The 27,545-nt window shown below is 43.9% G+C and overlaps 1 protein-coding gene across 2 annotated transcripts; it reads left to right on the forward strand.

Moving 5' to 3' along the window:
* Nucleotides 1-40: 40 nt before the first annotated feature.
* Nucleotides 41-23,537, forward strand: Pms2 (PMS1 homolog 2, mismatch repair system component). Of its 2 annotated transcripts, none has more exons than XM_021222744.1 (15): nt 41-125; nt 1,964-2,103; nt 3,626-3,712; nt 3,847-3,949; nt 4,833-5,016; nt 6,402-6,569; nt 7,255-7,352; nt 9,213-9,312; nt 11,157-11,241; nt 12,765-12,920; nt 14,650-15,502; nt 17,108-17,275; nt 17,938-18,038; nt 18,175-18,344; nt 22,814-23,536. In XM_021222744.1, exons 1-15 carry the CDS (start codon nt 103-105, stop codon nt 22,955-22,957), a joined length of 2,580 nt encoding a protein of 859 aa, XP_021078403.1. In that variant the 5' UTR covers nt 41-102; the 3' UTR covers nt 22,958-23,536. The 2 variants fall into 2 exon arrangements, with proteins under 2 accessions (XP_021078403.1, XP_021078404.1); XM_021222745.2 differs by having other exon boundaries at nt 57-125; nt 1,969-2,103; nt 22,814-23,537.
* The last annotated feature ends 4,008 nt before the right edge of the window (nt 23,538-27,545 follow it).

The raw sequence follows: 27,545 nt of genomic DNA on the forward strand, positions 1-27,545 counted from the left end.
TGTCAAAAGCAACCAATGGGTGGCCCAAGAGACCCGTCTTCTCCCGAGAGCGGCAGCGCCAACTCTCCCGCGGTGACTGTGACGGGAGGAGTCCCTGCATCCATGGAGCAAACCGAAGGCGCGAGGTGAGCTGGCCTTGCGGTCTCCGGGCGCGTTCTTTAGAGATCCCGGTGTCCCGGCCTCTGGAAGGGAGCGGAAGTGGCAGAGGCGCGAGGGCGGCGAGCTCGCGGACTGAGAGAGGCGTTCACCGACGCTGGGCCGCGTTCTCTGGGAGGAAGCTGAGTCCTCGGCGTACTCCCGCCCCAGGCCGTGGACCTGAAACCCAGCACGAAAATAAATGGCGGGAGACAGAATTCGTTTCCTTTTTTATCTTTTTGAGTCTTTATACTTGAAGACTTGGAGAGCGAGGCTTAAAGGCTCACGCTGATCTTGCAGTCACTAGGATTTTTCACTTTTATTATATTGCGGTGCTTCTGTGTGTTTGGTGTCCTGTTCGCAGGCGGCATCCTCGCAGTGAAGCACATCTTCGAAGGCCAGCACAGTTAGGTTCGGTGACAGATTTGTAAATGCAAATGTGCCGTCTGTGTTTTAACATTGTGATTTCCCCTGAGATCCTTTGCAGTTAGAACGAGTGCAAGTTTTGTTTTTTGGTTTTTTGTTTGTTTGTTTGTTTGAGGTGGTGCTTTGAACTCGGGATCCTCCCGCCTCCAACACCCGAGTGCTGTGATAACAAGTGAGGTTCTGTGCAAGGTAGATTGAAAAGAAAAGAAGTTGCTTTGTTTTCGGAAACCTAGTTTATGTCAGACCATATGGAAAATACCCTAAAATTGTTACTTCAAGGATGGACCTATGTTCTATTATACTTTAATGGAGCATTTCATAGCCGGGAAACTATTTTTACTGTGACTAAGCCGTAGGGGAATTAGTGATAGTAGATTGGGACTTGTCATTCCTAGACTTCTAACTTCATATGATAGGCAATGAGCACCACTAAAAATTTAAACCTAAAGATTTTTTTTTTTCGACTGGATTTGTAATTGCAAAAAGAAATTGATGGGAATCAAGCCACACCTATAATCCTAGCACTCGTTGGGTAGGAACAGGCGCATCAGGAGTTCATAGTTACCTTTAACGACATAGGGAGTCTGAGGGCACTCTGGGCCACCTTAGAACCGGTGTCAGAGTGAACAAAAAGTAAACCAAACCTGCTGGTAGCAATCAGGATAGATTGGAGACAAAAAGGTGATTAAACTCAGAAAGCCGGGACAGAAAGAGACTTAACCGGTTGGCTGAGTGTGGTAGTGAGGTGGGACTATCATTTGGAGGCTGAGAGTGAACTCTTGTCTCAAACATGAGCTCTGAGGGCTTTCATCAGAGCAGTGTAGGCAGTGTGGATTTGGGTTCAGGTTTCAAAAGCAATTATAAGAAAAGTTACATGTTGGGAGATGAATTTTGTCAACCAGTATTTCCCACCAAACTTTGATCTTTTAAGACTTGTGTAAAAAAAAAAAAAAAAAAAAATAATGTTGAANGATCTTTTAAGACTTGTGTAAAAAAAAAAAAAAAATTAAAAATAATAATGAAAAAAAAAATAAAAAAAAAAAAAAAAAAAAAAACTAATGTTGAAAAGTTATTCAACTTTTCAAGAATGAAGAACTCTGTGTTGTAAAGACTTATTGATCTGCCCCTTGAGGGATACAACAAGTCTCCTCCATACAGATGCATGGATAATTAGATATTTCAGTCTCAGATAGTTTTAAATACATATTAACGAGTGTTAATAAAAGATTGTAGAGCGAGCATTCATATCTGCAAGTGAAATGAGTGTGTTCATATAGTGAATGAATGGGTTAGGCTAACTAGTTACAGATCAGTCATTTACAAGATTAAAGTCAGTGGAAACACTTTATCTGCTTTGTCTAAGTATTGACTGTGTGTTTTGTGACTGGCTGTTTTCTTTTAGTACAGAATGTGCTAAGGCCATCAAGCCTATTGATGGGAAGTCAGTTCATCAAATCTGTTCTGGGCAGGTGGTACTCAGTTTAAGCACTGCTGTGAAGGAGTTGATAGAAAACAGTGTAGATGCTGGTGCTACTACTATTGGTAAGTTTGGGAAACTTTTCTTTTTTATAAAGATTAATTTATTCATTTTATATATGAGAGTACACAGTAGCTGTCTTAGACATATCAGAAGAGGGAGGGCATCAGATCCCGTTACAGATGGCTGTGAGCCACCATGTGGTTGCTGGGAATTGAACTCAGGACCTCTGAAGAGTAGACAGTGCTCTTAACTGCTGAGCCATCTCTCCAGCCCATGGTTTGGAAGAGTTTTGAGCAACAAGAAATAATCATTTATGCTATTTATTTAAGAAATGTTACTGGATTATTACAAAACAAATACTGCTATACCAATTATTTTGATGTTAACAGTTGTGTGAAAGACTTTCCCTAGGGAAGCACAGAACATACCACTCACCCTCACCACTGATAGGGAATTTTTTTTGTTTTCTTTTGTTTTTTGTTTTTCGAGACAGGGTTTCGAAACTGGAACTCACTTTGTAGACCAGGCTGGCCTCGAACTCAGAAATCCACCTGCCTCTGCCTCCCAAGTGCTGGCATTAAAGGTGTGCGCCACCACCGCCCAGCAGAGAACTTCTTGACAGACTGAAAACATAATGTACCACATTCTAATTTGGTGAATTGATGTGTTTGTATTGACATTACTAACAGAAATACGGATGAGGGATTATTTACGCGCTCAGGAATGATTCAAAAGCAGCTGTATTACCAAAACACCCACCCCAGTTTGAGTGATGAGCCCTGAAGGCAGCTTTTAAGAAACTCGGCAAGCCTTATAGTTTCATCTTTCCTGGACTTGTGACATTTATTTACCTCTGGAGTCTCACAAGCCCTCTTACTCCTGGAGGGAATCTTTCAAGTCACGGAAAACTGTTACGACAATGTTGTGCCAGCTATTTAGCTATGGAATAAGAATTTAATTACATCTTGTATAGGCATTGTACTAAGCATTGTACAAGGAATATCTTATTTAGTGTGTGGACTATTATGATTTGGGAGTTACTATTTCTGTCATACAGAAGAGAAAACAAAGGTCCCAGGAATTTAGTTATACTGAGGCTATAAAGCTCAGAAAATATGATCCAGGAACTGATTGCAGAGCCTGTTCTTCTATTCTTGGTTGTGAGCCTAGCTTTGCTGAGCCATTGCTCCAGCCAGAGCCTGTTCTTAATGACTATGTTAAAAGTATTTCTTTTGAAATAGTGATAATAACAATAACAATGATAATAATAAACCAACTATTTAATCTGAGCTTACAAGGAGGACTTTCAAAAATAAAACATATAGGGCTAAGGGTTGTGGCTCCATTGGACAGTGCTTGCCTAAAACATGCAGGGCTAGGATGTGGCTCCATTGGACAGTGCTTGCCTAGCATTTACAGTATTCTGGGCTTGGTCTTCAGTGCTGCACATACCCCTTAGAATGACAGTAGTATCTTTAGTAAAAGTATAGGCATGTCTGCTAAGTTTGTATTCTGTGTTACAGATATTATCAGCATGTTACCATGGCTTAATCATTAAGAAAGAAATATATTGAATTTTTTTAGATCTAAGGCTTAAAGACTATGGGGTGGACCTCATTGAAGTTTCAGACAATGGATGTGGGGTAGAAGAAGAAAACTTTGAAGGTCTAGGTAAGATAAATGCTCCTAATCGTAAAGTAGTCATTTCCATGTGTCTCAGATGTTTGAGTAACACTGTCTTACACCTCATACTGTGATAAATATCACTGAAGACATTTTGGGCCTTTCTTTCTACTCTCTTTCAGCTCTGAAACATCACACATCTAAGATTCAAGAGTTTGCCGACCTCACACAGGTTGAAACGTTTGGCTTTCGCGGGGAAGCTCTGAGCTCTCTGTGTGCACTAAGGTGATGCATTACTCTCATCGGATGCCATATGTAACAACGTCTGCAGATGGAGAAGCCTGATGAGAACCCTTGTTGTTTACGCTTTGCTACTGAATTATCTTGACCCCTAACTTCTGAATTCTCTTTTATCTGATTGCCAACCTAAGGAAATTACTGAAATGTGAGAAATAGAGGAGTGGAATGAAGCAACCGCCTGTCGCAAGGCACTTAGTAACCTTTAGGGATCCCACAGGCCAGGGTTGTAGCTTAGCTGCAGACTGTAGCCTACAGTACATGCGGGCAGCCAGTAGCACTGCAAAAGTAAATAAAGATAAAGTAACACATATATGATACATTATGAGTACTGTTAGTTTCAGTCCTTCAGTTTTTATGAAAAGATTTAATGAAAGCACTTTTAATTTTGAAGCTATACATTTTATATTTTTGAATTATGTCTTTGAAGTCTTTGTACCAGTTTCATTAGTAACAAAACTGAGACATATAGCTTTGAGAATAGAATTTGAGATGCTTTGTTGTTTTGCAATTCAACCTAAAAAAAAAAAAAAAAAAAATGAAATCTTTAAAACAACAAAGCATTTATATACTATCTCCCCATCTTTTAGGGGCTAAACTTAAGGCATTGTGATTCCTTCCTTGGTGAAAACCTTAATTGTCCGAGAATATCACCATTTCAAGAAAGCTCTGAGAGACCGGGAATGGGAAAAGGTTTTCTGTACCTCCCCCTTTTGAGTTCTGTAGGGGTCTCCACACGCAGACCCCTTGCAGTGCTAAGGCCTGAAGCATGGGTTCAAGCAGGTGCTAGGAACATGCTCTACCTTGGAGCTGCATCCCAGCAACCCTAAAGCACCTCTAACAGCCTGCTGTCCCTGACACTCTCTTACAGTGATGTCACTATATCTACCTGCCATGTGTCTGCAAGCGTTGGGACTCGACTGGTGTTTGACCACAATGGGAAAATCACCCAGAAAACTCCCTACCCCCGCCCTAGAGGAACCACTGTCAGTGTGCAGCACTTATTTTATACACTACCCGTGCGTCACAAAGAGTTTCAAAGGAACATTAAAAAGGTATTGGTAAATTCACCTCCCAGTCTTCACAAGTTTTGTTAATGTAGCATATGATTGAAAAAAATTACTAAAGATATTCATCAGTTAATTTTTCTTCCTTTAATTTAAAAATATAAAAAAAAATTTTGAGACTTATTATGTATGGTCTGGGCTTGTCAGCGCCTACCTTTATCTCTAAAGTGGGAGAATTACAGGTGTTTACCACCAAGCCCAGCTGTTTTGTTTTTAAACAATTAGGATTGTGTCATATATACTGTTATATCACTTGGAACTGGTTCTGAAACATGCTTTTCAAATTATCTTATTTGGGGACTGGCGAGATGGCTCAGTGGTTAATTGTCAATTCTGCAGGCCAGTCTGTTGGGGACATTTTCTCAGCTGAGATTTCCTATCCCAAAGAGCCCTGTCCTGTGTCAAGTTAACAGAAACTTTGCAGAACAAGTCAGTCAGTAAGCATCACAGCTACTGTGCTCAGCCGGTGGAGAGTTGTCTAGATAGGTCCTGTATGTTTACGGCTAGTCTCTATAGAGGGATAAAGTTTCTTATTAAAAAAAAATCAAATAAAGGAGCCAGGATGATGGCACACATCTGTAATCCCAGATTCGAGATGTATGGGCAGGAACAACTCAAGTTGTAGGGGCCATCTTGAATTATATACAGAAGTCATGTCTTAAGAAACAAGAAGATTAAATTTCCAAGCGAAGCATTCTGAATTCAAAGGACATGCATCTGTTGTTTTAGATTTGGGAGAGGGTTCCACTTTGTTGTCCAGGTTGGCCTGGATCTCATGGCCTTCCTACTTGACTCGCCTGAATTTCTCGGGTTATAGGTATGCCCCACTCACCTGGTTTAGAAATGTGCTTTGTGTGTATGTGGGATGTGTATGTGCATGTGGAAGCCAAAGGTCAACATCTTGTGTCTCTGTCACTTCCACCCTACTTTTGGAGTCACAGTATTCCTAACCCTGGAGTTCATGAGTTTTAGTAGACTGGCTGGCCAGTGAGTTTCAAAGAGCCTCCAATGTCCACCTTGCCAGTGCAGCAATTCCAGGTGTGTCTCACTATACCCAGAGGTTTCACGAGAGGCTCTGGTACTCTCACTTGCCCGGCAAGCATTTTACTGAGTTAGCCCCCCGGCCCCTAGAATGTACTTTTTGTTGATGGAGCACCTACGGACCTGCCAGAAAAAAGAAGACTGACTCGAAGCCAGAGCCAAGTCTTACTTTACAGCATTCATAGGGATGGTTCTGCACAGATCCTTGTGTCAAAGATTTGTTCCTTATTTTATTTTCAAGACTGTGTAGAACCCTGAGTCGGATGTTGTAAGTTTAGCCATGCAGTTTCTGTAAGATCAAAGTAATCTTGAGTCTTGTGTTTCTCAAACAGGAGTATGCCAAAATGGTCCAGGTCTTACAGGCATACTGTATCATTTCAGCAGGCGTCCGTGTAAGTTGCACTAATCAACTTGGGCAGGGGAAGCGGCAACCTGTGATGTGCACAAGCGGCAGCTCTGGCATGAAGGAAAATATTGGGTCTGTGTTTGGCCAGAAGCAGGTAGGGGTCAGCCAGCTACTAGAAATGTTTGATTTACAGATTTATTGTTTTAATTGTATACATGTGTGTGCAAGGGGTGGGTATACACAGGGGAGTGCTGGTGCCTGCAGAAGCCAGAGATGTTGGATCTCCCTGGAGCTGGAGTTACAGGGGACTGAGGACCTGACATGAGTACTGGGCACTGACTGGGGTCCATTGGAGGAGTGTATGCTCTTCACCCCTGAGCTGTCTCTGGCTCCCTCCCGAGAAGTGGGGTTTTTTGTTGTTATTGTTTTTGGCTTTTGGTTCTAGTGATTGTAGCAGGTTTTATTGTTCTTCACAGAGACTAAAGCCCAAAAAGAGATATTTAAGTACCCTATAGCTAAAATTAGTGTCTGGGAGCTAAAGATTTTTAAAATTTACTTTTAGTAAATGAAATACTATATCCTTTAATATTCTCTGTCTCTCTTTCTGAAAAACATAGTGTCATCAAGTAGGAGCTTGGGTATTCATTTTTCTAGTAAACAAATTGAAGTCATTATAGCAATGTAAAATAGTTGTCATCAGGCTTCTTTGGATGTGTGTGTGTGTGTGTGTGTGTGTGTGTGTGTGGCATAGCTTACCCTGGAAAGAAACCATATTTTATCTTCCCTGAAGTTTGGTGCTAGTGCCTTAAGAAGTAACCATTACTCTTGGTGTCTTTCAGTTGCAAAGCCTCATTCCTTTTGTTCAGCTGCCCCCTAGTGACTCTGTTTGTGAAGAGTATGGCCTGAGCGCTTCCAGGACACCACAGAATCTTTTCTAGTAAGTACACAGATTGCTGCCAGGAAAACTACAGCCAGCATTTCTGAAAGTGGTGTTTATTTGTGTTTTTGTATGTTTGAATAGTGATTTTAAGGTGTAGAGTGATTGTGTACAGCTAAGAAAGAATGAATAGTAAAAATTATGGCTTAATTTAGGCAGTAGGCTGAGTGACTGGTACGTTTAAGAGGGTTTTCTGTTAAATTAGTCTACTTTATTTTCCCAGTGAAGGTCTGTATTGGTTATTTCTACACTTGTGTTTTGGCTTATCATAAAGTTGCAAAGATGGTGTTGTAATCTGCTCTCTATTGCTGTGCTAAACACCTGACCAAAAGCAGCTGGGGAGAAAGGGGCTTATTTCCCTTCACAGCTAACATTATCCAGGGAAGTCAAGGCAGGAAGTAAAATGGAGACCACAGAGGAACACTGCTTCCTGCCTCGCTTCCCATGCATTGGTCAGTTTGCATCACCCAGAGTGGGCTGGGCCCTCCCACATCAGTCATCAGTCAAGAAACTGCCCCACAGATGTACCCATGGGTCACCAGCCTGATGGACAGTTTCTCATTGACAGTCCCCCTTTCCACGTGACTCTGGTTTGTTGACAAGAACTAGGCACCTCAGATGGACACGCCTGTGCGTGAAGGTGTTTTACCTTTGCCCACAATCCTGGGCTCATACAGAGCAAGAAATTCTACAACACCTCACATACCTTCATATAAGTTAATATTTGGGAATGAAAATATTTAGTTATATTTTTAATTTTATACTTATAGAAAATGAGTTCTTTTTACTCTTTGTCTCCTTGTGTGTGAAAATTATACAAAAGAGGCTGAGTAAGCAGATTTTGTTTGCATACGTGTGTGTGTGTGTGTGTGTGTGTGTGTGTGTTTAGGCCAAAGATCCAATTTCTAATGTCATTGCTCAGACACTGTTTGCCCTTTTTTTTCTTTTTCTTTTCTTTTTAAATTTTTTTTTATTTTCTTTTAGTTTATTTATTTATTTTGGTTTTTTGAGACAGGGTTTCTCTGTATAGCCCTGGTTGTCCTGGAACTCACTCTGTAGACCAGGCTGGCCTTGAACTTAGAAATCCACCTACCTCTGCCTCCCAAGTGCTGCGATTAAAGGCATGCGCCACCACTGCCCGGCCACCCAGTTTTCTCATAAAGATTTATTTATTTATGTATTTTACGAACATGAGTGCTCTATTTGCATGTATGACTTCATGGCAGAAGAGGGCATCAGACAGAAGAGGGCATCAGATCCCACTACAGATGGTTGTGAGCTACCATGTGGGTGCTGAGAATTGAACTCAGAACCTCTGGAAGAGCAGCCAGTGCCTTATCCACTGAGCCATCTCTCCAGCCCCTTACCTTATTTTCTGAAATGGGGTCTCAGCGGCTTGGGTTTCATCAAATAGGCTAGACTGGCTGGCCCGTGAGACCTAGGTGTATGTCTGCCTCCGCCTCCTCAGTGCTGTAGTTGCAGGTGTGTACCACCAAGCCTGCATTGTTTCCACCTGGATTCTGGAGCCTAATCAGGCTCAAGTATTCACACAGCAAGCACTTTAACAACGCGCTAGCCTCCTTTCTTTTTTAATTAAGGTAAGAATATGTGACTAATTCTGCTCATTTGGGATTTGCCTTGATGAGCTGTTCAATTCTGACTTGATTTTTAAGAATGTGCCCTGTACTAAGCTGGATTCCATGGCACACACTTGTAATCCTAGCACTCAGGAGGCTGAGGCACTACGATCATGAGGTCATGAACTGCATGGGGAGACTTTGCATCAAAAGGGGAAAACATGTCATGTGTTGTTATACTCGTTTTCATGCCGTAACTCTCCTTCCTGTATTCCTTTGACAGCATTTCAGGCTTCATTTCACAGTGCACGCACGGTGCCGGGAGGAGTGCAACAGACAGACAGTTTTTCTTCATCAATCAGCGGCCCTGTGACCCAGCAAAGGTATTTTTCATTGTCTGTTTGCTTGCTCAATTTGAGACAGGCTCATGCAGCCTGTTTGGCCTCAAACTTCACTGTGTAGCCAGAACTACCCTTGAACATTTGATCCTCCTCTACCTCCATCTTCTGAGTGCTGGGATTACAGGTTTGGACCACCAGGCCTGGTTTATATGGTACTAGTAATTAAATACCCAGGGCTTCATGCATGCAAGGCAGACATTCTATTGACTGAGCTATCTCCACATTACTTCATGACTATCTGATACAGGCAATTTGCATGGTACGTGGAACTGACATAGAAACATGCCTTTAAAATTATCTTATTTGGGGTTTGGAGAGATGGCTCAGGGCTTGACAGTACTGTCTCCTCTTCCAGAGGTCCTGGGTTCAATTCCCAGCAACCACATGGTGGCTCACAACCATATATAATGAGGTGCCCTCTTCTGATATGCAGGCATACATACAGCCAGAATATTGTATACATAATAAATAAATAAATAAATAAATAAATAACCTTTAAAAAATTATCTTATTTGGGGACTAGAGAGATGGTTAAAGATAGCCAGTGTTCAATTCCCAGCACCCACATGGGGGCTCAAAACTGCCTGTAACTCCAGTCTCAGAAGATCTGATACCTTCTGTTCTCTTCAGACACTAGACACATACATGATACATAGACATATGTACATGCCGGCAAAATATCTACACACATGAAAATAAATAATACATTTTTTTAAATTATGCACTTAAGAAACTTTAGTTTCAGGTGGGTTTTTGTTTTGTTTTTGTTTTTGTTTTTTTGAGACAGGATTTCTCTGTGTATCCCTGGCCATCCTATAACTCATTAACTCATTCTGTAGACCAGGCTGGCCTCGAACTCAGAAATCCTGCTGGCTCTGCCTTTAGTTTCAGGGTTTTTTTGTTTGTTTGGTTGGTTTTTTGGGTTTTTTGTTTGTTTGGTTGGTTGGTTTTGGTTTTGGTTTTTTCGAGATAGGGTTTCTCTGTGTAGTCTTGGCTGTCCTGGAACTCACTTTGTAGACCAGGCTGGCCTCGAACTCAGAAATCCACCTGTCTTTGCCTCCCAAGTGCCGAGATTAAAGGCATGCACCACCACTGCCTGGTGAGAAAACTTTTTAAATAGTGTGTATATCTGTTATTTTGATTATAGAATACCTTCACAAGTATGTGTATGTATTTTTGTTTGTAATTAAATGTGTGTTAAGACATCAAATTGTAGAGGTTTTTGTTGTTTTCTCAGTGCTAAGAATTGAACCCAGCGTCTCCCACATTCTAGGCAAATGTATCATTGAATTATAACCCCCCCCCCCAAGAGTAGGTCTCACTAGGTTACCCTGGGTGGTATTAAATTCACTGTAGCCCAGGCTGGCCTTGACTTTCTATCTTCTGCCTCAGTCTCTTGAGTACCTGGGATTGCAGGCCTGTGTGCTAAAGCCTAGCTGGATTCTATACTGAAGTCTATGCTGTTCATTGCATACCAGTCGTACATTAATAAAACTATTAGGAGCTAGGAATGGCCCAGTTGATAGAGTCCTTGCCTAGTATGCACAAAGCACAAATCCCTGGGTTCTGTAGCACTGAACTAAACTAGGAGTGGTGGTGGTGTAGGCCTGTAATCCTAGCACTCAAGGTGGAGGCAGGAGGATCAGAAGCCCAAGGTCATCCTTAGGTAGGCTACATAAACTCTGCGTGGAAAGAAGTGCTTAAAAGCTGTGTAAGTTTAGGAAGACGTAGCAGAAGAGATCCCTTTGGAGATGGGTTAGGATAGTGTGTTGTTAGGGCAGTGTGTGGATGGAGCGTTTCTTTTCTCAGCTTTGTTTCTTACACAGGTCTCTAAGCTTGTCAATGAGGTTTATCACATGTATAACCGGCATCAGTACCCATTTGTCGTTCTTAACGTTTCCGTTGACTCAGGTCAGTCCCATTAAAGTTTCGATAAGAATTTTGGCTTATTCTTAAAAGAATAAAATGAAATTATAAAGCTCTACTATAACAATAGACAATAACTGATAATCATATAGTTTTACACTTTGTACTGACCATACTTCATTCTCTTTGAAACAGTGTTCATTGTACTGTTAGGAAATGTAACTTTAAATGTGAATAGAGGGAGAAAGAATAATTACACGTTCTCCTTGAATTTGAAAAGAATTCATTTCATATGTATCCTTTTCTTTTTGATTGTCAAATTCTGACTTATTTAGATCCACATTTTCTAGACATTTTGATACATGTATATGCCTTTCTTGAAATAGTCATGTCCATTCACACATATGCAAACAAGCACTCATACACATTAACATTTGTGGAGGAAAATAATTTTTTTATCTTTATTGTTAGATGTGAATACTTTATTTTCAGTGTCATTAAAAATTACTTTTTAAAAAAACAACCAAGCAATCATAATTTGGGGGCCTAGAGAACTGTCTCAGTGAGTAAAAGCTACTGCAGTGCTTGCAGAGCACTGGATGTGGTCCCAGCACTGACATCAGGCAACTGGTAACTAACTCTGTCCTCATGAGCATCTGTATACACGTGCATGTGTATGAGCACGCATTTGTGTGTGCGCACACGCGCGCTCGTGTGCACACACACACACAGACACACACTCGATGCGGGCATCCACAGAGGCCTGATGGAGCTGGAGTCACATGTGGTTGTGAGCCATCTGATGTGGCCTCTGGGAATCAGTCTGGAAGACTAGTTCATGCTCTTAACCTCTAAGCCATCTCTTCAGCTTGAGGCCGGCGCTCTCGTTTCTGCTTGTTTCTTCTCTTGTTTCATACTCGCAGATAGCTCTCCGGCAACCCTGAGCCACACCGCAGGTTCAGGACCAACCTGGGCACATGAGACACATGGGCACATGAGACACATGGGCACATGAGACACATGGGCACATGAGACACATGGGCACATGTCTACGAAAGATAGAGGTGATACGGTAGTCAGCTCTTTAAAACGAGCAGAAGATGATTTTTTTCCTCGTTTATTTAAAGAGGTATCTTTATGGACTGATGGGATGGCTCAGTAGGTAAAGTGCTTAATGGGCAAGTATGAGGACCACAGTTCAGATCCCCAGCTCACATGTAAAAAGCTGGGTACAGCAGCACATGCCTGTAACCCCAGGGCTAGTCACCCAACCAGGCTAGCCCAATTGGTGAGCTCCAGATTCAGTTAGACTCCCTAGCCTTAAAATAAAGTAGAGAAGAAATTAAGGAAGACGTGATGTCAACTTCTGACCCCATACACACACTCATACACACACACTCATACATTACATACCCCCCCAAATTTGTAATGTATGAATACTAGACTGGACACCATTATTAATTTTAATGTTGACTGGTTTAATTACTAGTACAAATGAATGAAGCAGTAGATGGCTAAAACCATATTGCTGAAGGTGAGCTCAAACATGGTTTTATTCTCTGCCTTAGAATGTGTGGATATTAATGTAACTCCAGATAAAAGGCAGATTCTACTACAGGAAGAGAAGCTGTTGCTGGCAGTTTTAAAGACCTCCTTGATAGGAATGTTCGACAGTGATGCAAACAAGCTTAATGTCAACCAGCAGCCACTGCTGGATGTCAAAGGTAAGAAAAAATACAGTCATGCACCTTCTTTTTTTTTTTTCTTTTTTAAAGTATTTATTTACTTATCTTATGTATATGAGTACACTGTAGCTGTCTTCAGAAACACCAGAAGAGGGCGTCAGATCCCATTACAGATGGTTGTGAGCCACCATGTGGTGTCTGGGAATTGAACTCAGGACCTCTGGAAGAGCAGTCGGTGTGCTCTTAACCACTGAGCCATCTCTCCAGCCCAGTGATGGACCTTCTAAAAGTGATGGAGCCTTCTAACTAAAAGTTTTAGATGCTCTGACACTTCCTTTTTTTCCCCTCTCACAGTGATTTTTGACATTAAGTAGAATCTTTTTAGTCAAGAAGAAGCATCATGGTACAAAATATTTTTAATTAGAGGCTGTATGTGGTGGTGCACAGCTTTATTCCCAGCACTCAGGAAACAGTGGATCTCTGTGGGTTCAAAGCCAGCCTGGTCTACAGAGTGAGTTCCAGGCCAATCAGAGAGACATAGTGAGGCCCTGCCTTTAAAAAAAAAAAAAAGTCTTAAGGTGAAAGGCAAGGATTGTCACCTGGTTGTCCCTTGAGGTTCTCCTGACGTTCACATTCAGCATGTGTCTCACACATGTACACACACACTATCACAGACATTTTTTAAAGGTTTATGCAGGCCAGGTGTGGTGACACATGCCTGTGATCCCAGCATTTGAGGCCAAGCCCGGACTATGTAGTTCCATCCTAGCTATGGCTCTGTAAGGAGAGAGGAAGACAAAAACAGACTGAGACTGGTAGGTTGGAGTCATTCAGTTTGTCCTGTCTTGTGATTATTTTATAGAACCCATAAAGTCATATGTGGCCATTCATACAGTCATTCGTTCTCATGACTATACAGTATTCCGCTCAAGTCAAATCACAATCTTTGTATGTGTGTATACATGGATATTCAGGTTGCTTCCAGTATGGGGCTGTAAAGAGCTGTCATGAGCACTGTTAGACATCTTCCAGGAAGTATAAGTATTTCCTGCTTTGTTTTAAGATTTTAGAAAATGGCCGGGCGTGGTGGCGCATGCCTTTAATCCCAGCACTCGGGAGGCAGAGGCAGGCGGATTTCTGAGTTCGAGGCCAGCCTGGTCTACAAAGTGAGTTCCAGGACAGCCAGGGCTACACGGAGAAACCCTGTCTCGAAAAACCAAAAAAAAAAAAAAGATTTTAAAAAAATGATGTGTGATGTGTGTGTGTGCCTGTTGTGTGTGCACACCATGTTTGTGCAATACTCAGAGAGTCCTGAAGGGTGTTTGGAGCTGGAGTTATAGATAGTTGTGAGCTACCCTCATAGGTGCTGGGAACTGACTTTTCACATCCTCTGGAAAGTGAAAAGCACTCTTAACTACAGAGTCGTCTGTCTAGCCCTGGTTTTGTTTCTTTGGGACAGAGTCTCTGTGTTCCACACAGGCTGGCCAGGAATTCTCTGCCTCCTGTCTGAGCCTTCTCAGTGCGGGGATCATAGGCGTGTGGAATCTGCTCGGCATGGGTGGGCATCTCTGATGGAGGAGCAGAGCTGGGTCACAGGTGTGCATACATTAAGGTTTCATTTATATCCCCTTTAGGATGGGTTCTGGCCAGTGTTGCTATATTGTATTTGCAGATTGGCCTCTTGCTTTGTGAAATGCCTGTTCACATGAAAATAATCCTGTTCCTGTTCAGTACACTCCCTGATTCTTTTTCTGTTCCTCTCTGCCAGGTAACTTAGTAAAGCTGCATACCGCAGAAATAGAAAAGCCTGTGTCAGGAAAGCAGGATCACTCTCCTTCACTGAAGAGCACAGCAGAGGAGAAAAGGGTAGCATCCATCTCCAGGCTGAGAGAGGCCTTTTCCCTTCATCCCACCACAGAGATCAAGTCTAGGGGCCCCGAGACTGCTGAACTGAAACAGAGTTTTCCAAGTGAGAAAAGGGCTGTGTTATCCTCTTATCCTTCAGACATCATCTCTTACAGAGGCCTCTGTGGCTCGCAGGACAAATTGGTGAGTTCCACGGACAGCCCTGGTGACTGTATGGACAGAGAGAAAACAGAAAAAGACTCAGGGCTCAGCAGCACCTCAGCTGGCTCTGAGGAAGGGTTCAGCACCCCAGAAGTGGCCAGTAGCTTTAGCAGTGACTATAACGTGAGCTCCCCAGAAGACAGACCTTCTCAGGAAACCATAAGCTGTGGTGACATGGACTATGGTCCTCCAGGTGCAGGACACCATTTGAAGCCGGAAGACTGTGGGTATCAATGCAAAGCTCTACCTCCAGCTCATCTGTCACCCAGAAATGCCAAGCGTCTCAAGACAGAGGAAAGACCCCCAGATGTCAACATTCCTCAAAGATTGCCTGATCCTCAGAACACCTCAGCAGCTGAGGTTGATGTAGCCATAACAATTAATAAGAGAATTGTGCCCCTTGACTTCTCTCTGAGTTCTTTAGCTAAACGAATGAAGCAGTTGCAACACCTAAAGCTGCAGAGCCAACATGAACAGAGTTACAGGAAATTTAGGGCCAAGATTTGCCCTGGAGAAAACCAAGCTGCAGAAGATGAACTCAGAAGAGAGATCAGGTACCGTTTGTTCTTACCGCTATTCCGGCCCGGCTTGTGATTGGTTACTCTGACTGAATGAAGGCTGACTTTGTAGAGCTTCAGTGTTGGCTGCTCTAGGTATCTTGCATGTCTTCATTTCTTGCACTGTGTGGAATAGGACTCAAGTGTGGCCCTTCCACAGCACTGGAATCCATCCTATGGCTTGAGATTCCTGTGGAGACAACCCTCCACAGGGCCTTCCCCACATCACAGCTCCCTGATAGACTCGACAGTGTTCCTTCCTCTCCTTCCTCCCTTCCTCCCTCCTCATTGTCCCCTTTATCTGATGCTGATACTGAATTTGAGGTTGATTTTTGACCCCACAAATTGGTCGTTTGCTATTTGATCGTTTTGACAAAGGTGTTTCTAGTCAGTAACTTCTCCTTGGCTTTCACATATATAATGTTAGTTTTCCTGGGTTTCTTTGTTTTAGTTTTGTTTTTGAGACGTTTCATATAACCCAGGCTATCCTGAAACTTGCTGTGAACCTGAAGATGACCTTGAATTCCTGATCTTACCTTTGCCTCCCAATTGCTGGGATTGTAAATAGACGCTGTGAGTTTTCTGGTGTGTGTGTGTGCGTGCGCGTGTGTGGTTTTTTGGAAGCAGAGTTTCCTCAAGTAACCCAAACCAACTTTGAATTTGTGATTGTCTTGCCTTAATCTCCTTAGTGCTGAGATTACAGATGTGTACCGCCATGCATGGCTCCAAGTTGTGCTGTTGTAGAAAGAGATTCAGTTAACCCAGGTCATTGAACTGGTACAAACTTTTCCCCCAGGTTACCGTCATGGGAAGCAGGGCGTCTTACTAGTCACTTGTTCGTATCAAGTGTTGGCTCCACATCACTATCTTTACTGTGCTTCGCTGGTGACTAGACCACATGAGCATTTCTCCTGCAGTTGGTTGCACTTATGTGCATTGCAAGATTAGAAATAATTGACTATCCATCAGGAGAAAATCTCTTAGATGAACTATGGCGTGTGCATGCAGAATTCTAGTACAGTCCTTAAGAACGAAGTATCAGCTTCCGGGAGGCTGAAGTAGGAGGACTCTAGGGTTGAGGCCAGGATGAGCAGCAAAATGAAATTCTGTCTTAAAAAAAGAAAGGAAAGGTAGTAATAGATCTAAAGTTGGGAATTGGAAGCACGCACCTGTAATTTCAGCTGCTTGGCAGGCTGAAGGAGAAGGAGTTCAAAAGCCTAGAAAACTCAGTAAGAACCATCTTTAAAAAAAGAACTATTTGTGGCCTATATGTACATATACCTAAAAAAGAATCTATGATGTATTAAATGATGAGAATCAAGCAGAATAAAGGTGCCTAGTTCTCTTTTCATTTTTAAAAGGTAAATTCATGTATGAGCAAGGGTGTAGAAGCACATACGCCAGATTATTGGTAGCAGTCGCTGAGACTGTTTCTGGAGCACTGATTGTGTGGGTAACTGAGGTTATGTTTAGAAAGCACAATTATTACCTTTTCTAGTTTATGCTTTTGTAGCACTTTTTTTTTAAATTAACATGTTCTGTTTTACAATCAGAAATAATTCAAAGATACATTGTAACTAATATAACTAATGTTTTTTGCAGTAAATCGATGTTTGCAGAGATGGAGATCTTGGGTCAGTTTAACCTGGGATTTATAGTAACCAAACTGAAAGAGGACCTCTTCCTGGTGGACCAGCATGCTGCGGATGAGAAGTACAACTTTGAGATGCTGCAGCAGCACACGGTGCTCCAGGCACAGAGGCTCATCACGTGGGTGCACACAGGCTTCAGAGTTCCAGGGCACTGTCTCAGATGCTGTAATAGCTTACGTATGCCAGCAGCTGTGCACACAGACACATGGGGGCTTGCTATATATACCTATACAACCCATTTGCATGCTTTTCACACCGTGGTACTCATAGCCCCCTTATTGAGTGCCTATTCCATGGGAAACTGTTGAGGCAATTCATTCATTTGATCCACGGTAACAGACCAGGTAGTTACTGTTGACATTGTTGGCTCATGGTGATAAAATTACGCACACACAGAGATGTTGACCAACCTGCCCGAGGTCCCACTCTAATAAGTTCCTTAGGTATCTACCTTTTAACCATCTGAAATGTTGTTCACTGGGCGGCCAGAAAATCCTATTGGTGGAGAGTAACTGAATATATTAGGCCTGGTGTAGAGCAGTGCAGACCTTTTCAGACAGGGTCTCACTATGTAGCCGAGGCTGACCTCAGACCACCTGCCTCTTCTCCCAAGTGCTGGGATTGAAGGTTTGTGCACCATGTCTGGTCCATAAGGGCCTTTAAAAGGGTTATTTTATAAATCGCCATAGTAGTAATATTTTATGTTCATCTCTACCCTGGAGGTAGATGTTTGCCCGGGTTTATAGTTTATATTATAGTCTTGAGTCTCCTGTTTTCCAGACCCCAGACTCTGAACTTAACTGCTGTCAATGAAGCTGTACTGCTAGAAAACCTGGAAATATTCAGAAAGAATGGCTTTGACTTTGTCATTGATGAGAATGGTGAGTTAACAGTTAGCACTGTAGGGTCCTGGATTTTAGGGACGTAGAAATGTGGGTTCTTCCCATTACTATAGATGTACCATGAATGAAAATGCTTTTCTCCAATAATGGATTTTCTTCAATTTTTTTCTTTTAGCTCCAGTCACTGAAAGGGCTAAATTGATTTCCTTACCAACTAGTAAAAACTGGACCTTTGGACCCCAAGATATAGATGAACTGATCTTTATGTTAAGTGACAGCCCTGGGGTCATGTGCCGGCCCTCACGAGTCAGACAGATGTTTGCTTCCAGAGCCTGTCGGAAGTCTGTAAGTAAAATAATCTCCACGCCTGGGGCCTGAGGGCCCAAAGGAGTTCTCAATTCAGCTCTTGGTTTGGCTGATACTGTTATGCACCTTCATGATGGTCAAAAGACAGAGAGAGATGCATTGTCTGTTGGCATAGCATGACATCCAGGTCTGCATTCTCTTTGACTTCTAGGTCAGGTTTGCTGTTGGTTCTCTGCAGATGCTAAGCAGTGGTTTATCTCAGGGTTTTCTTGAGCCCAGCAATTAGCTTTGGGTGTACCTGCTTCAGTCGTGGGCCTTATGAGTAATGCCAACCTGCATTGAGAAATATTTCCTGCCTCCAGGCTGGGACACCACCATCAAAAGGCAAGTAGAGCCATTTAGTCACAAGTATCCCACAAGAGCTGTTTGGAGTCACTTATTCTGAGTCCTGTGCCTCTCATATTTGTATGAGAAATGGTAGTTATGACTGACTATTAACCCAGCATCCAAATATGATAGAAACTGTCACATGGCCACATTCCTGTATTATCCAGCAATTCCTTAAGCCTATGTAGGAACCTGTCCTGTTCCAAGGGTGGGAATATAGAAGTAAGGAAGGTGAGAGAAACAGACTCAAACAAATGACCGCTTAGATGACAGTAAGTACAGAAGTTCAAACATATGACCACAGAAAAGTGTGGGGAACAAGGAGTGCCATCTGAACTCCCTTGGTGAGATAGAGCCTCCATGGGCAAAAATGTTCCTGATAGGAAAAATAGTAAACATGCAAACCAGAGGCAGCCTCTGCCTGGGACAGGAGAGCAGGCAGCACCCAGCAGACAGCCCTGGTCTCAGGCTTACAGTGAGAGTGAGTGCTGAAGTGCCAGACCTGGAGTGCAGAGGGGAGGGGATGGCAGCTCTGGGAAGCAAACAGGGTTAAGAGCTGTGCTGTAGGCTTGCCGTTTGTGAGGCCCATTGTTCAGTACGTAGAGCGTCTAAAAGCAACATGGGGGGCAGCCTTGGGCTCGGGGAGATGTCTGGGCTGCAGATCAGACTTACATGTGTTTGCTGGGATCCTCTTGATGTTAACATGACACAAGCTAGAGTCATCTGAGAGGAAGGAGCCTCAATTAAGAAAATGTGTCCAGGGCTGGAGAGATGGCTCAGTGGGTAAGAGCGCTGATTGCTCTTCCAAAGGTCCTGAGTTCAAATCCCAGCAACCACATGGTGGCTCACAACCGTCCGTAACAAGATCTGACTCCTTATGTCTGAAGACAGCTACAGTGTACTTACATATAATAAATAAATAAATCTTTAAAAAAGAAAAAGAAAAGAAAATGTGTCCATAAGATCAGCCTATAGCCGGGCGTGGTGGCGCACACCTTTAAACCCAGCACTCGGGGGGGGCAGAGGCAGGTGGATTTCTGAGTTCAAGGCCAGCCTGGTCTACAGAGTGAGTTCCAGGACAGCCAGGGCTATACAGAGAAACCCTGTCTTGGAAAGGAAAAAAAAAAAAAAGATGAGCCTATAGGCAGGCCTCCAGTGCATTTTTAAATTAGTGATTGATGGGGAGAGTCCAGCCCCTTGTGGGTAGTGCAATCCCTGGGCTGGTGGTCCCAATCTATAGAAATCAGGCTGAGCAAGTCATGACGAGCAAGTAGCACCCCTCCATGGCCTCTGATCAGTTCTTGCTGCCAGGTTCCTGCCCTCAGTGCTTTTGATGAAGTTTTATATGGTGCTGTGAGTGAAGTAACCCTTTCCTGCCCGAGGTGCTTTTGGTCATGGTGTCTCATCACAGCAGTGATAATCCTGACTAGGACAGTATAACTCAAAGCTTTCAGACTGGATGAAGTTACTCCAGGGACAAGTTTTGTTTTGTTACAGTGTGGGGTAGGGAGAAGGGGGGTATGTACATACCATGGAGCATGTATGGAGATTGCATGACAGTATTGTGCCCTTCACCCTCTGAGCCATTTAACCAGCCCTCAGAGTAATGTTTGTGGACTGCTGGTGTGACTCAACACACATGTGCCTACATACATGCACGCACCTACACGCGCGCGCGCGCGCGCACACACACACACACACACACACACACACAGTGCCCAGAATCTGATCAGTTTTGATTTCTAGTCACAAATACTCAGTTGATGAAAGCCACCCTGTCTGGTAGTGGCAGTAAGTGTCAGAGCAGGTGGTCTGGGCAGATAGTCGCACCAGGCCCTCTCCCCTCTGTGTGTCTTAGTCTGTGTGTCTGTGGAGCCATGTGTTACGTCTCCACTCTTGCCCTGGCAGATGCAGTGCTGTAGTCCCTCACGGGATTGCTTCTGTCTCCCGCTGTCCATGTGACACATACATATAATAACCAACCCTGTTTGCCTTCCTAGCCCTTTTTCCTTCACGCTGCTCCAGCCACAGCCAAGGGACTGCAGTCACTGTCTCCTGTCCCTCCGGGCCCTTTCTCCACCATTTCTGCTTGTCACATGCCTGGCTCCCTTCTGGCCTCAGTCACTGCATATGGGACTTGCTTATTGTTTTTCTGCCCACAGTGTGACAGCACCATGCTTTGTCCCTACTTCTAGGTCTGTGCTGACACCTGGTGTACACTTCATGTGCTGTAGTAGGAAGAAAGATGGCAGTGGAGCGATTTAGGCCTATCTGTGTCCCCATCTACCTGTTGCTTACAGTCTCAGAATGTTGGGAGTGCTGTAACATCCACTTTGCACAATCATGTCACGAAGCTCCTCATGTTCTGGAGAGAAAAGCAAACATGGCTTCATTTAGAGTAGACAGGGTGTTTGAGTAGGAGCTTGAGGGAGAGAGCGCTTGCAAAAAGAAACCATGAAAACACATGCCCAGTATTGGGATGGCTAGTCCTCTGCTTCCAAGACCTGCTTTGTGCACGTACACGCGAGGATAGTGTGCCAGTGTGGTAGGGAAGGTGGTTGTATACTGGGATATTATCTGTTACTGTTCTTTGCTGTGAAGAGACACCATTACCAGGGCAACTTAGAATGCATTCAGTGGGCTTTTTTTACAGGTTCAGAGGGTGAGTCTGTGATCATCATGGTGGGGAGCATGGCGGCAGGCAGACAGGCACTAGAGCATTAGCTAAAAGCTTATACTCTGATATGCAGGCAGCAGAGAGAAGGTGGGATGGGAGAAAGAGAGAGAGAGAGAGACTGGTTTGGCATGGGAAATCTCAGAGCCCACCTCCAGTGACACAAGACCACGCCCCCTAATCCTTCTTAAACAGTCCACCAGCTGGGAACAAAACCACCCAAGATGTGAGCCTATGGGAGCCATTCTCATTCAGACCACCACAGATACGTGAGGACTTAGATTTTACTTGGGTAAAGGAAGAGGTGGAGAGAGCAGGGACCTGGTAGCCTTTTAAAAAGAGCTGGGTTTTTGCTGGGATGGTGACTGAAATCTATAATCTATGCACTCAGGAGCCAGAGGCAGTAGGATCATCTCAAAGGCTGGCCTGGCGTTTGAGTTCCAGGGTTAAACCTAATGAGACCCTATCTTCAAGAAGAAAAAAATACGGATTGGAATGTGTCTTAGTTAGGGTTTCTTTCTGTGAACAGACACCATGACCAAGGCAATTCTTCTAAGGACAACATTTAATTGGGGCTGGCTTACAGGTTCGGAGGTTCAGTCCACTATCTTCGAGGCAGGCAGGAAGCGTGACATGGTGCAGGAGGAGCCGAGAGCTCTGCAGCTGGATCCAGAAGACTTCTTCACAGTCAGCCCAGAGGAGGGTTTCTTCTATGAGCACAGGACCTCAGTCCACCCCACCGTGACACCCTTCCTCCAACAAGGCCAGACCTAGTAGTGCCACTTCCCACGAGCCAAGCATATTCAAACACCACAGGATGACAGCTCAGCATGAAAAGTACTTTCTGTACAAGTATGGACCTAAATTGAAATCCTGAGCACTCGCATAAAATACCAAGTTGTGGTGCATAATGACACCACAAGTGTGTAATTATGGGAAGAGGAGATGGGGGCTCAACAGCTAGCCAGGTTAGCCAAAGCAACGAGCTACAGGTTCAGTGAGAGAATTCTGTCCCAAAAGTTAAGGTAAACAGCGATAGACATCAGTTTGTCAGCCTCTAGCCTCCTGTGCTCAGGAATGAGTCAGCACGTGTACACACACACACACACACACACACACAAACACCAAAAAGTAAGCTTAAATAATAAAAATCCCTTGCTGCCTACTGAGTGGAGAGTGGCACTCGGGACCACTCTGGTTGCCAGGGTGAGAGGAGAGAAGTGAAGTCAGTCATGTGGGACCGTTGAGAGACGATGCTGTGCCACCAAAGCTCAGGCTGTGATGGCGGGGAGCTTGGCAGCAAGGCCTGGATGCTGAGCTGTGAGAAGATGGACCTCTGGGCGAAGGCTCTTGAGGAAGTGTTTGAGCTACAGTCTTGTCTGGTCTCAACATGCTTCAGAGGATGCTCCAACAAAGCCCAAACTCTCCTCTTTTGTCTCATACGCAGGTGATGATTGGAACGGCTCTCAATGCAAGCGAGATGAAGAAGCTCATCACCCACATGGGTGAGATGGACCACCCCTGGAACTGTCCCCATGGGAGGCCAACCATGAGGCACATTGCAAATCTGGATGTCATCTCTCAGAACTGACACACCGCTTGTAGCATAGTTTATTACAGATTGTTCTGTTTGCAAAGATGAGGTTTTAAGTAATCTGATTATCGTTGTCCAAAAATTAGCATGCTACTTTAATGTGCTGGATCCATTTAAAAGCAGTGTTAAGGTGGCATAGTGAAGTGTTCCTCCAGCCCAGCTACTTGGGAGATCCCGGAGGGAGGCTCACATGAGCCCAGGAGTCTGAGAGCACTCTGAGCTACATTCATGAGACTCTAATTCAAGGACAAAAAATATATATTTTTTTGAAGCCTTTTCACCATGTTCTGCAATTTGATTTTGTGTGTGTGTGTGTGTGTGTGTGTGTGTGTGTGTGTGTGTGTGTGTCTGGGAACTTTGAGCCCTCAATGACAATTGAATTATATTTGTTTGCTTTCTTGTTCTCTCATCCCTGTGTCTGAGACTGCGTTTTGAGAAACTCTGGCTTCTCTTGACTTGTTTTGTTGCCAAAGTTGGCCTAGAACTGAACTTGCCTCCACCGCCCAAGTGCTGGGATCACAGGTGTGTGTCACACATGTGTCACACACGGCCACATTAAAAAGTATAGTCTTTTTTTTGTTTTGTTTTAAATTAGCAGCTCTCAATCCCGACTCATTAAATTTAAGAACAAAGGACTTTACCTGGTTGGAAAGAAATTACTGAATAGGATTGGGACCACTTTGGAGGGGAGTAAAAGGGGATGAGACAGGCTTTCAGCCCTGGCTGATCTGGAACTTGTTATTTAGAGCATCCTAGGTTAATCTCAGATTCTCCTGCCTCTGCCTCCTGAGTTCTGGGATTAAAATCATGAACCACCACACCTAGCTTGGGGTCACCTTTTTTTTTTTTTTTAAATTATTATTTATTTAGTATTTTTCAAGACAAGGTTTCTCTGTATAGCCCTGGCTGTCCTGGAACTCACTTTGTAGACCAGGCTGACCTCGAACTCAGAAATCTGCCTGCCTCTGCCTCCCAAGAGCTGGGATTAAAGGCATGTTGCCACCACCACCCGCCAAGGGGTCACTATTTTTTAAGTGTTCCTCAGTGCAGCTAGAGTGGAAAGTGCCATTCCAGGCAAGGGCTGGGGCTGAGGCAGGGAGTAGAAGAAGAAAACCTGAGTGTGCTGTAGCTCCGTGCTGTAACTTGATTTCTTTGGGGTGTGAACTATAGGTTTTTTATTCCGTTTCTGTGGAATCTTGTCCATTTGAACTGTGCAAAAAGAAATCACAATGCCTTCCTGTAAGGTCCAGGCGATAGGAAAAGTGATGACTGGTGTGGGCAGTTACCCTTCCAGCTTCCTCTGTGCTGTGGGCCTCCTGGAAAAGAAATCTGCCATGGTTTGTGTGTGCCGTGGTGGTAAAGGCTCCGAGGTGGAAAACCCGCATTCGTCATGTCCAAGTCCATGCTACTGCTGGGTAGGGTGGCACAGACCTGCAAGTTGCAGCACAGCAGAGGCAGAGCATCCTGGGCTGTTCCATAGTCCCAGGCCAGAAAGGGCTATATACCAAAATTCTGTCTCAAAACACACACTGCTAGTACAACTCCACCCACAGGGTTTCATAACATTCACAGGAACACTGCAAGTTGGGGGTCATGGGAGGTACAGTAATGCCCCCTCTCAAAAGAGTCTGCTAATCACCAGAACCTGTGACTGTAACCTTATATGTGACAAAGGGGACTCTTGAGATGGGATTAAGGAGCCCAGTGATGGGGAGATTGTCCTGTGCAGTCTGATGGGCACTGTCTGCACATTAGTTCTTCAAAGTAGAGGGCAAGTATACTGGCTTTTCCTGAACACTCCAAGAAAGCCAGGCCTGCAACTTACCGCTGATAAGACTGTATGGCTTCAAGTCACTGTTTGGTGGAAAACAAAAGCTTATGTTATTCTATTTTATGGTGAGGAAACCTGCTGAGGGAGGTCACATGATTTGCAGTTAGATCAGGAAAACCCAGGTCAAGTACATCCAGGTCCAGTGCCTAGCCAAGTCCTCCCTGGATAATCCACAGCTTTGTATTGGTACCCGAGGCCCCTTTAAGAGGACAGGAGGCGGAGCTTGTGACAGTTGCTTAGAGAGCACCTAGCTCCCAGGACTCAGTGTCTTCCTTAGTAACTGCCACTTTGGGATCTGCAGGCCTGGCCAGAGCAAGTGGGTGAGCGCCCTAAAGTAGTCCTGTGTAGCAACAACCTAAAGACCTGGGCCAGTTCCCTTCTTAGCCTCCCAAGACTTGAGCACGCGCTTGATTGATAAAGGGACCCTGAGGAGGGGTGGAGTGGTGCTGGAACCCACGCCCAGAGAAAATGCGGGTTTGCCCTTGGGTGCAATAATGCGGTGACTTCCTTAAGAATGGGGTGGGGGTGTGGTCATCACTATAAGAAACAAGCTAGTTTTATCTGTAGTTTGAATTTCACTAATAAGGACCAGAAAACCTGGAGTGAATGGTTGTTCAAGTTGAGAGTTGAGAGCAGCTTGGGCTGGCATGGCTGATAGTCATCAGGCCCTTGGACCATTGGGGTTTGGGGGGGGGGGGGGGGGGNGGGGTTGGAGAAAGAGAAAAGCTCTGAGGTAGGATTGAGCATGCCTAGCAAAGGCAGGCATGGAGGGCCACTCTATCCACCCCCAGGGGCCATGAACCTGGACCAGATTTCTTTGCACCCCAGGATTTCTTTACATCTTGCTGGCTTAATGCAGAAGGACACCATGAACGAGATCAGTTTCCGAGTGGCATGAAAAGTCCTGGCTTTGGCACTCTGCCCTCAGCTCTGAAACTTATCCTGTCTCTTCCGGCCCCAGTAGTGATGAGAGCGGCTGGGTCATGAAGCTCTACCACAGGACTACTTGAGTTTCCCACTTGATTCCTTTTCCCAAGAAATTGTAACCCTGGCTTTAGTATATAAATAGGTATACACAACAATATTTACTGATAATAGTAAAATATACTTTTAAACAATTTTAGGATACATATAAAATTTACCCTTTACTACATAAATCAAACTTGCATACTAAAGAAATTACGTGCTTATTTATTTTTTAAGGTTTATTTATGTGTGGGTATATAAATATACCCATTTGCAGGTACCCACAGAGACCAGAAGAGGGTGTTGGCTCCCGTAGAACTGAAGTTACAAGTGGCTGTGAGCCACCAAACATAAATGCTGGGACCTGAACTCAGACCCTCTGCAAGAGCAGGAAGTGCTCTTAATGCTGGGCCCCAAAGCTTCATTTTTCTTTTTTTCATTTTATTTATTTAATGGGGTGGGGAGTAGCTAGTGTGCCACCTGCACATATGGAGGTCAGAGGACAGCTTGCAGGACGTGGTTCTCTTCCTTCACCATGTAGATTCCAGGAATTGAACTCAGGTCAATAGGCTTGAGGGGACATGCCTTAATCTAAGTCATTTTGCTGGCCTGCTTGTTTATATTTATGTAAAATTAATTCCTGGGGAATTAGAAACACCTTAACAGTTATTTGCTCGTGATGGCACACACACTGAGAAATTAATTTTAAAAATTTAAGGTATACAATAGTGGCACATACCTTTAATCCCAGTACTAGAAAGGGAAAGAGGCAGGCAGATCTCTTAGTTTGACACTAGCCTGCTCTACAAAGCAAGTTCCAGAACAGCCAGGACTACACAAAGAAGCCCTGTCTTGAAAAAAAAACAAAAGTTTAAAACAAACATTCTAAAGCCATCTATACTGGAATACATACGAGTTTTCTTTACATGCAGAATTAGCCAATGATTTCTGCGGTAGAGTGCATGGCTGGCAAAATGGAGGATACTGTACAGTAGAAGCCCTGCAAGTCATACGATGTAGTAGTCTTAAGACTGAGCGGAGGTGTTTCAGGCATTGCATGGCATGGTGGCATACACGGTACAGAATACATATGTGAAGTGTGAAGAATGAACATGGATTTGGAGCAAAGGTTCAGTGTTTTCAAGATATTGTTCTTCCAAAGGACTGGAGTTCAGTTCCCAACACCCACATCAAGTGGCTCACAGTCACTTATACTTCAGATTCACAGGATCCCAACCCCTCTTCTGGGACCTCTGAGGGCATTGCAGTTACATGCACATACCCTCAAACAGACACACACATAGACACATAATTTTAAAACAAAAACAATCAAATTTAAAAGGCCAGAACCAAGACAATGAAGTTGGTTCATATAACCCAGGAGGGTTCTTGCCAGAAATGCATCGGCTTCATTATGTGTTTAATTTTGAATTAATCCTTGGTTGTACACTCACAAAGCTTTTCCTGCTAGATTTTCATGACCCCTCTGTTCATGTATGTATGTATCCTATATGAGATCCTGAGCCACAGTTTAAGAAGTTGTGCTCTGGCTGGACGTGGTGGTGCACACCTTTTGATCCCAGCACTCTGGAGGCAGAGGCAGGAGGATTTCTGAGTTCGAGGCCAGCCTGGTCTACAGAGTGAGTTCCAGGACAGCCAGAGCTATACAGAGAAACCCTGTCTCGAAAAAAAAAAAGAAGTTGGGCTCTGGAGGCATCTGTAAGCATGGGGACCTGAGTTTAATCCTGGACACCATATTAACGTGTAGAAACTGGGGCTGGATTGCTC

Source organism: Mus pahari, chromosome 23 (assembly GCF_900095145.1).
Source record: "Mus pahari chromosome 23, PAHARI_EIJ_v1.1, whole genome shotgun sequence".
NCBI classification, from domain to species: domain Eukaryota; kingdom Metazoa; phylum Chordata; class Mammalia; order Rodentia; family Muridae; genus Mus; species Mus pahari.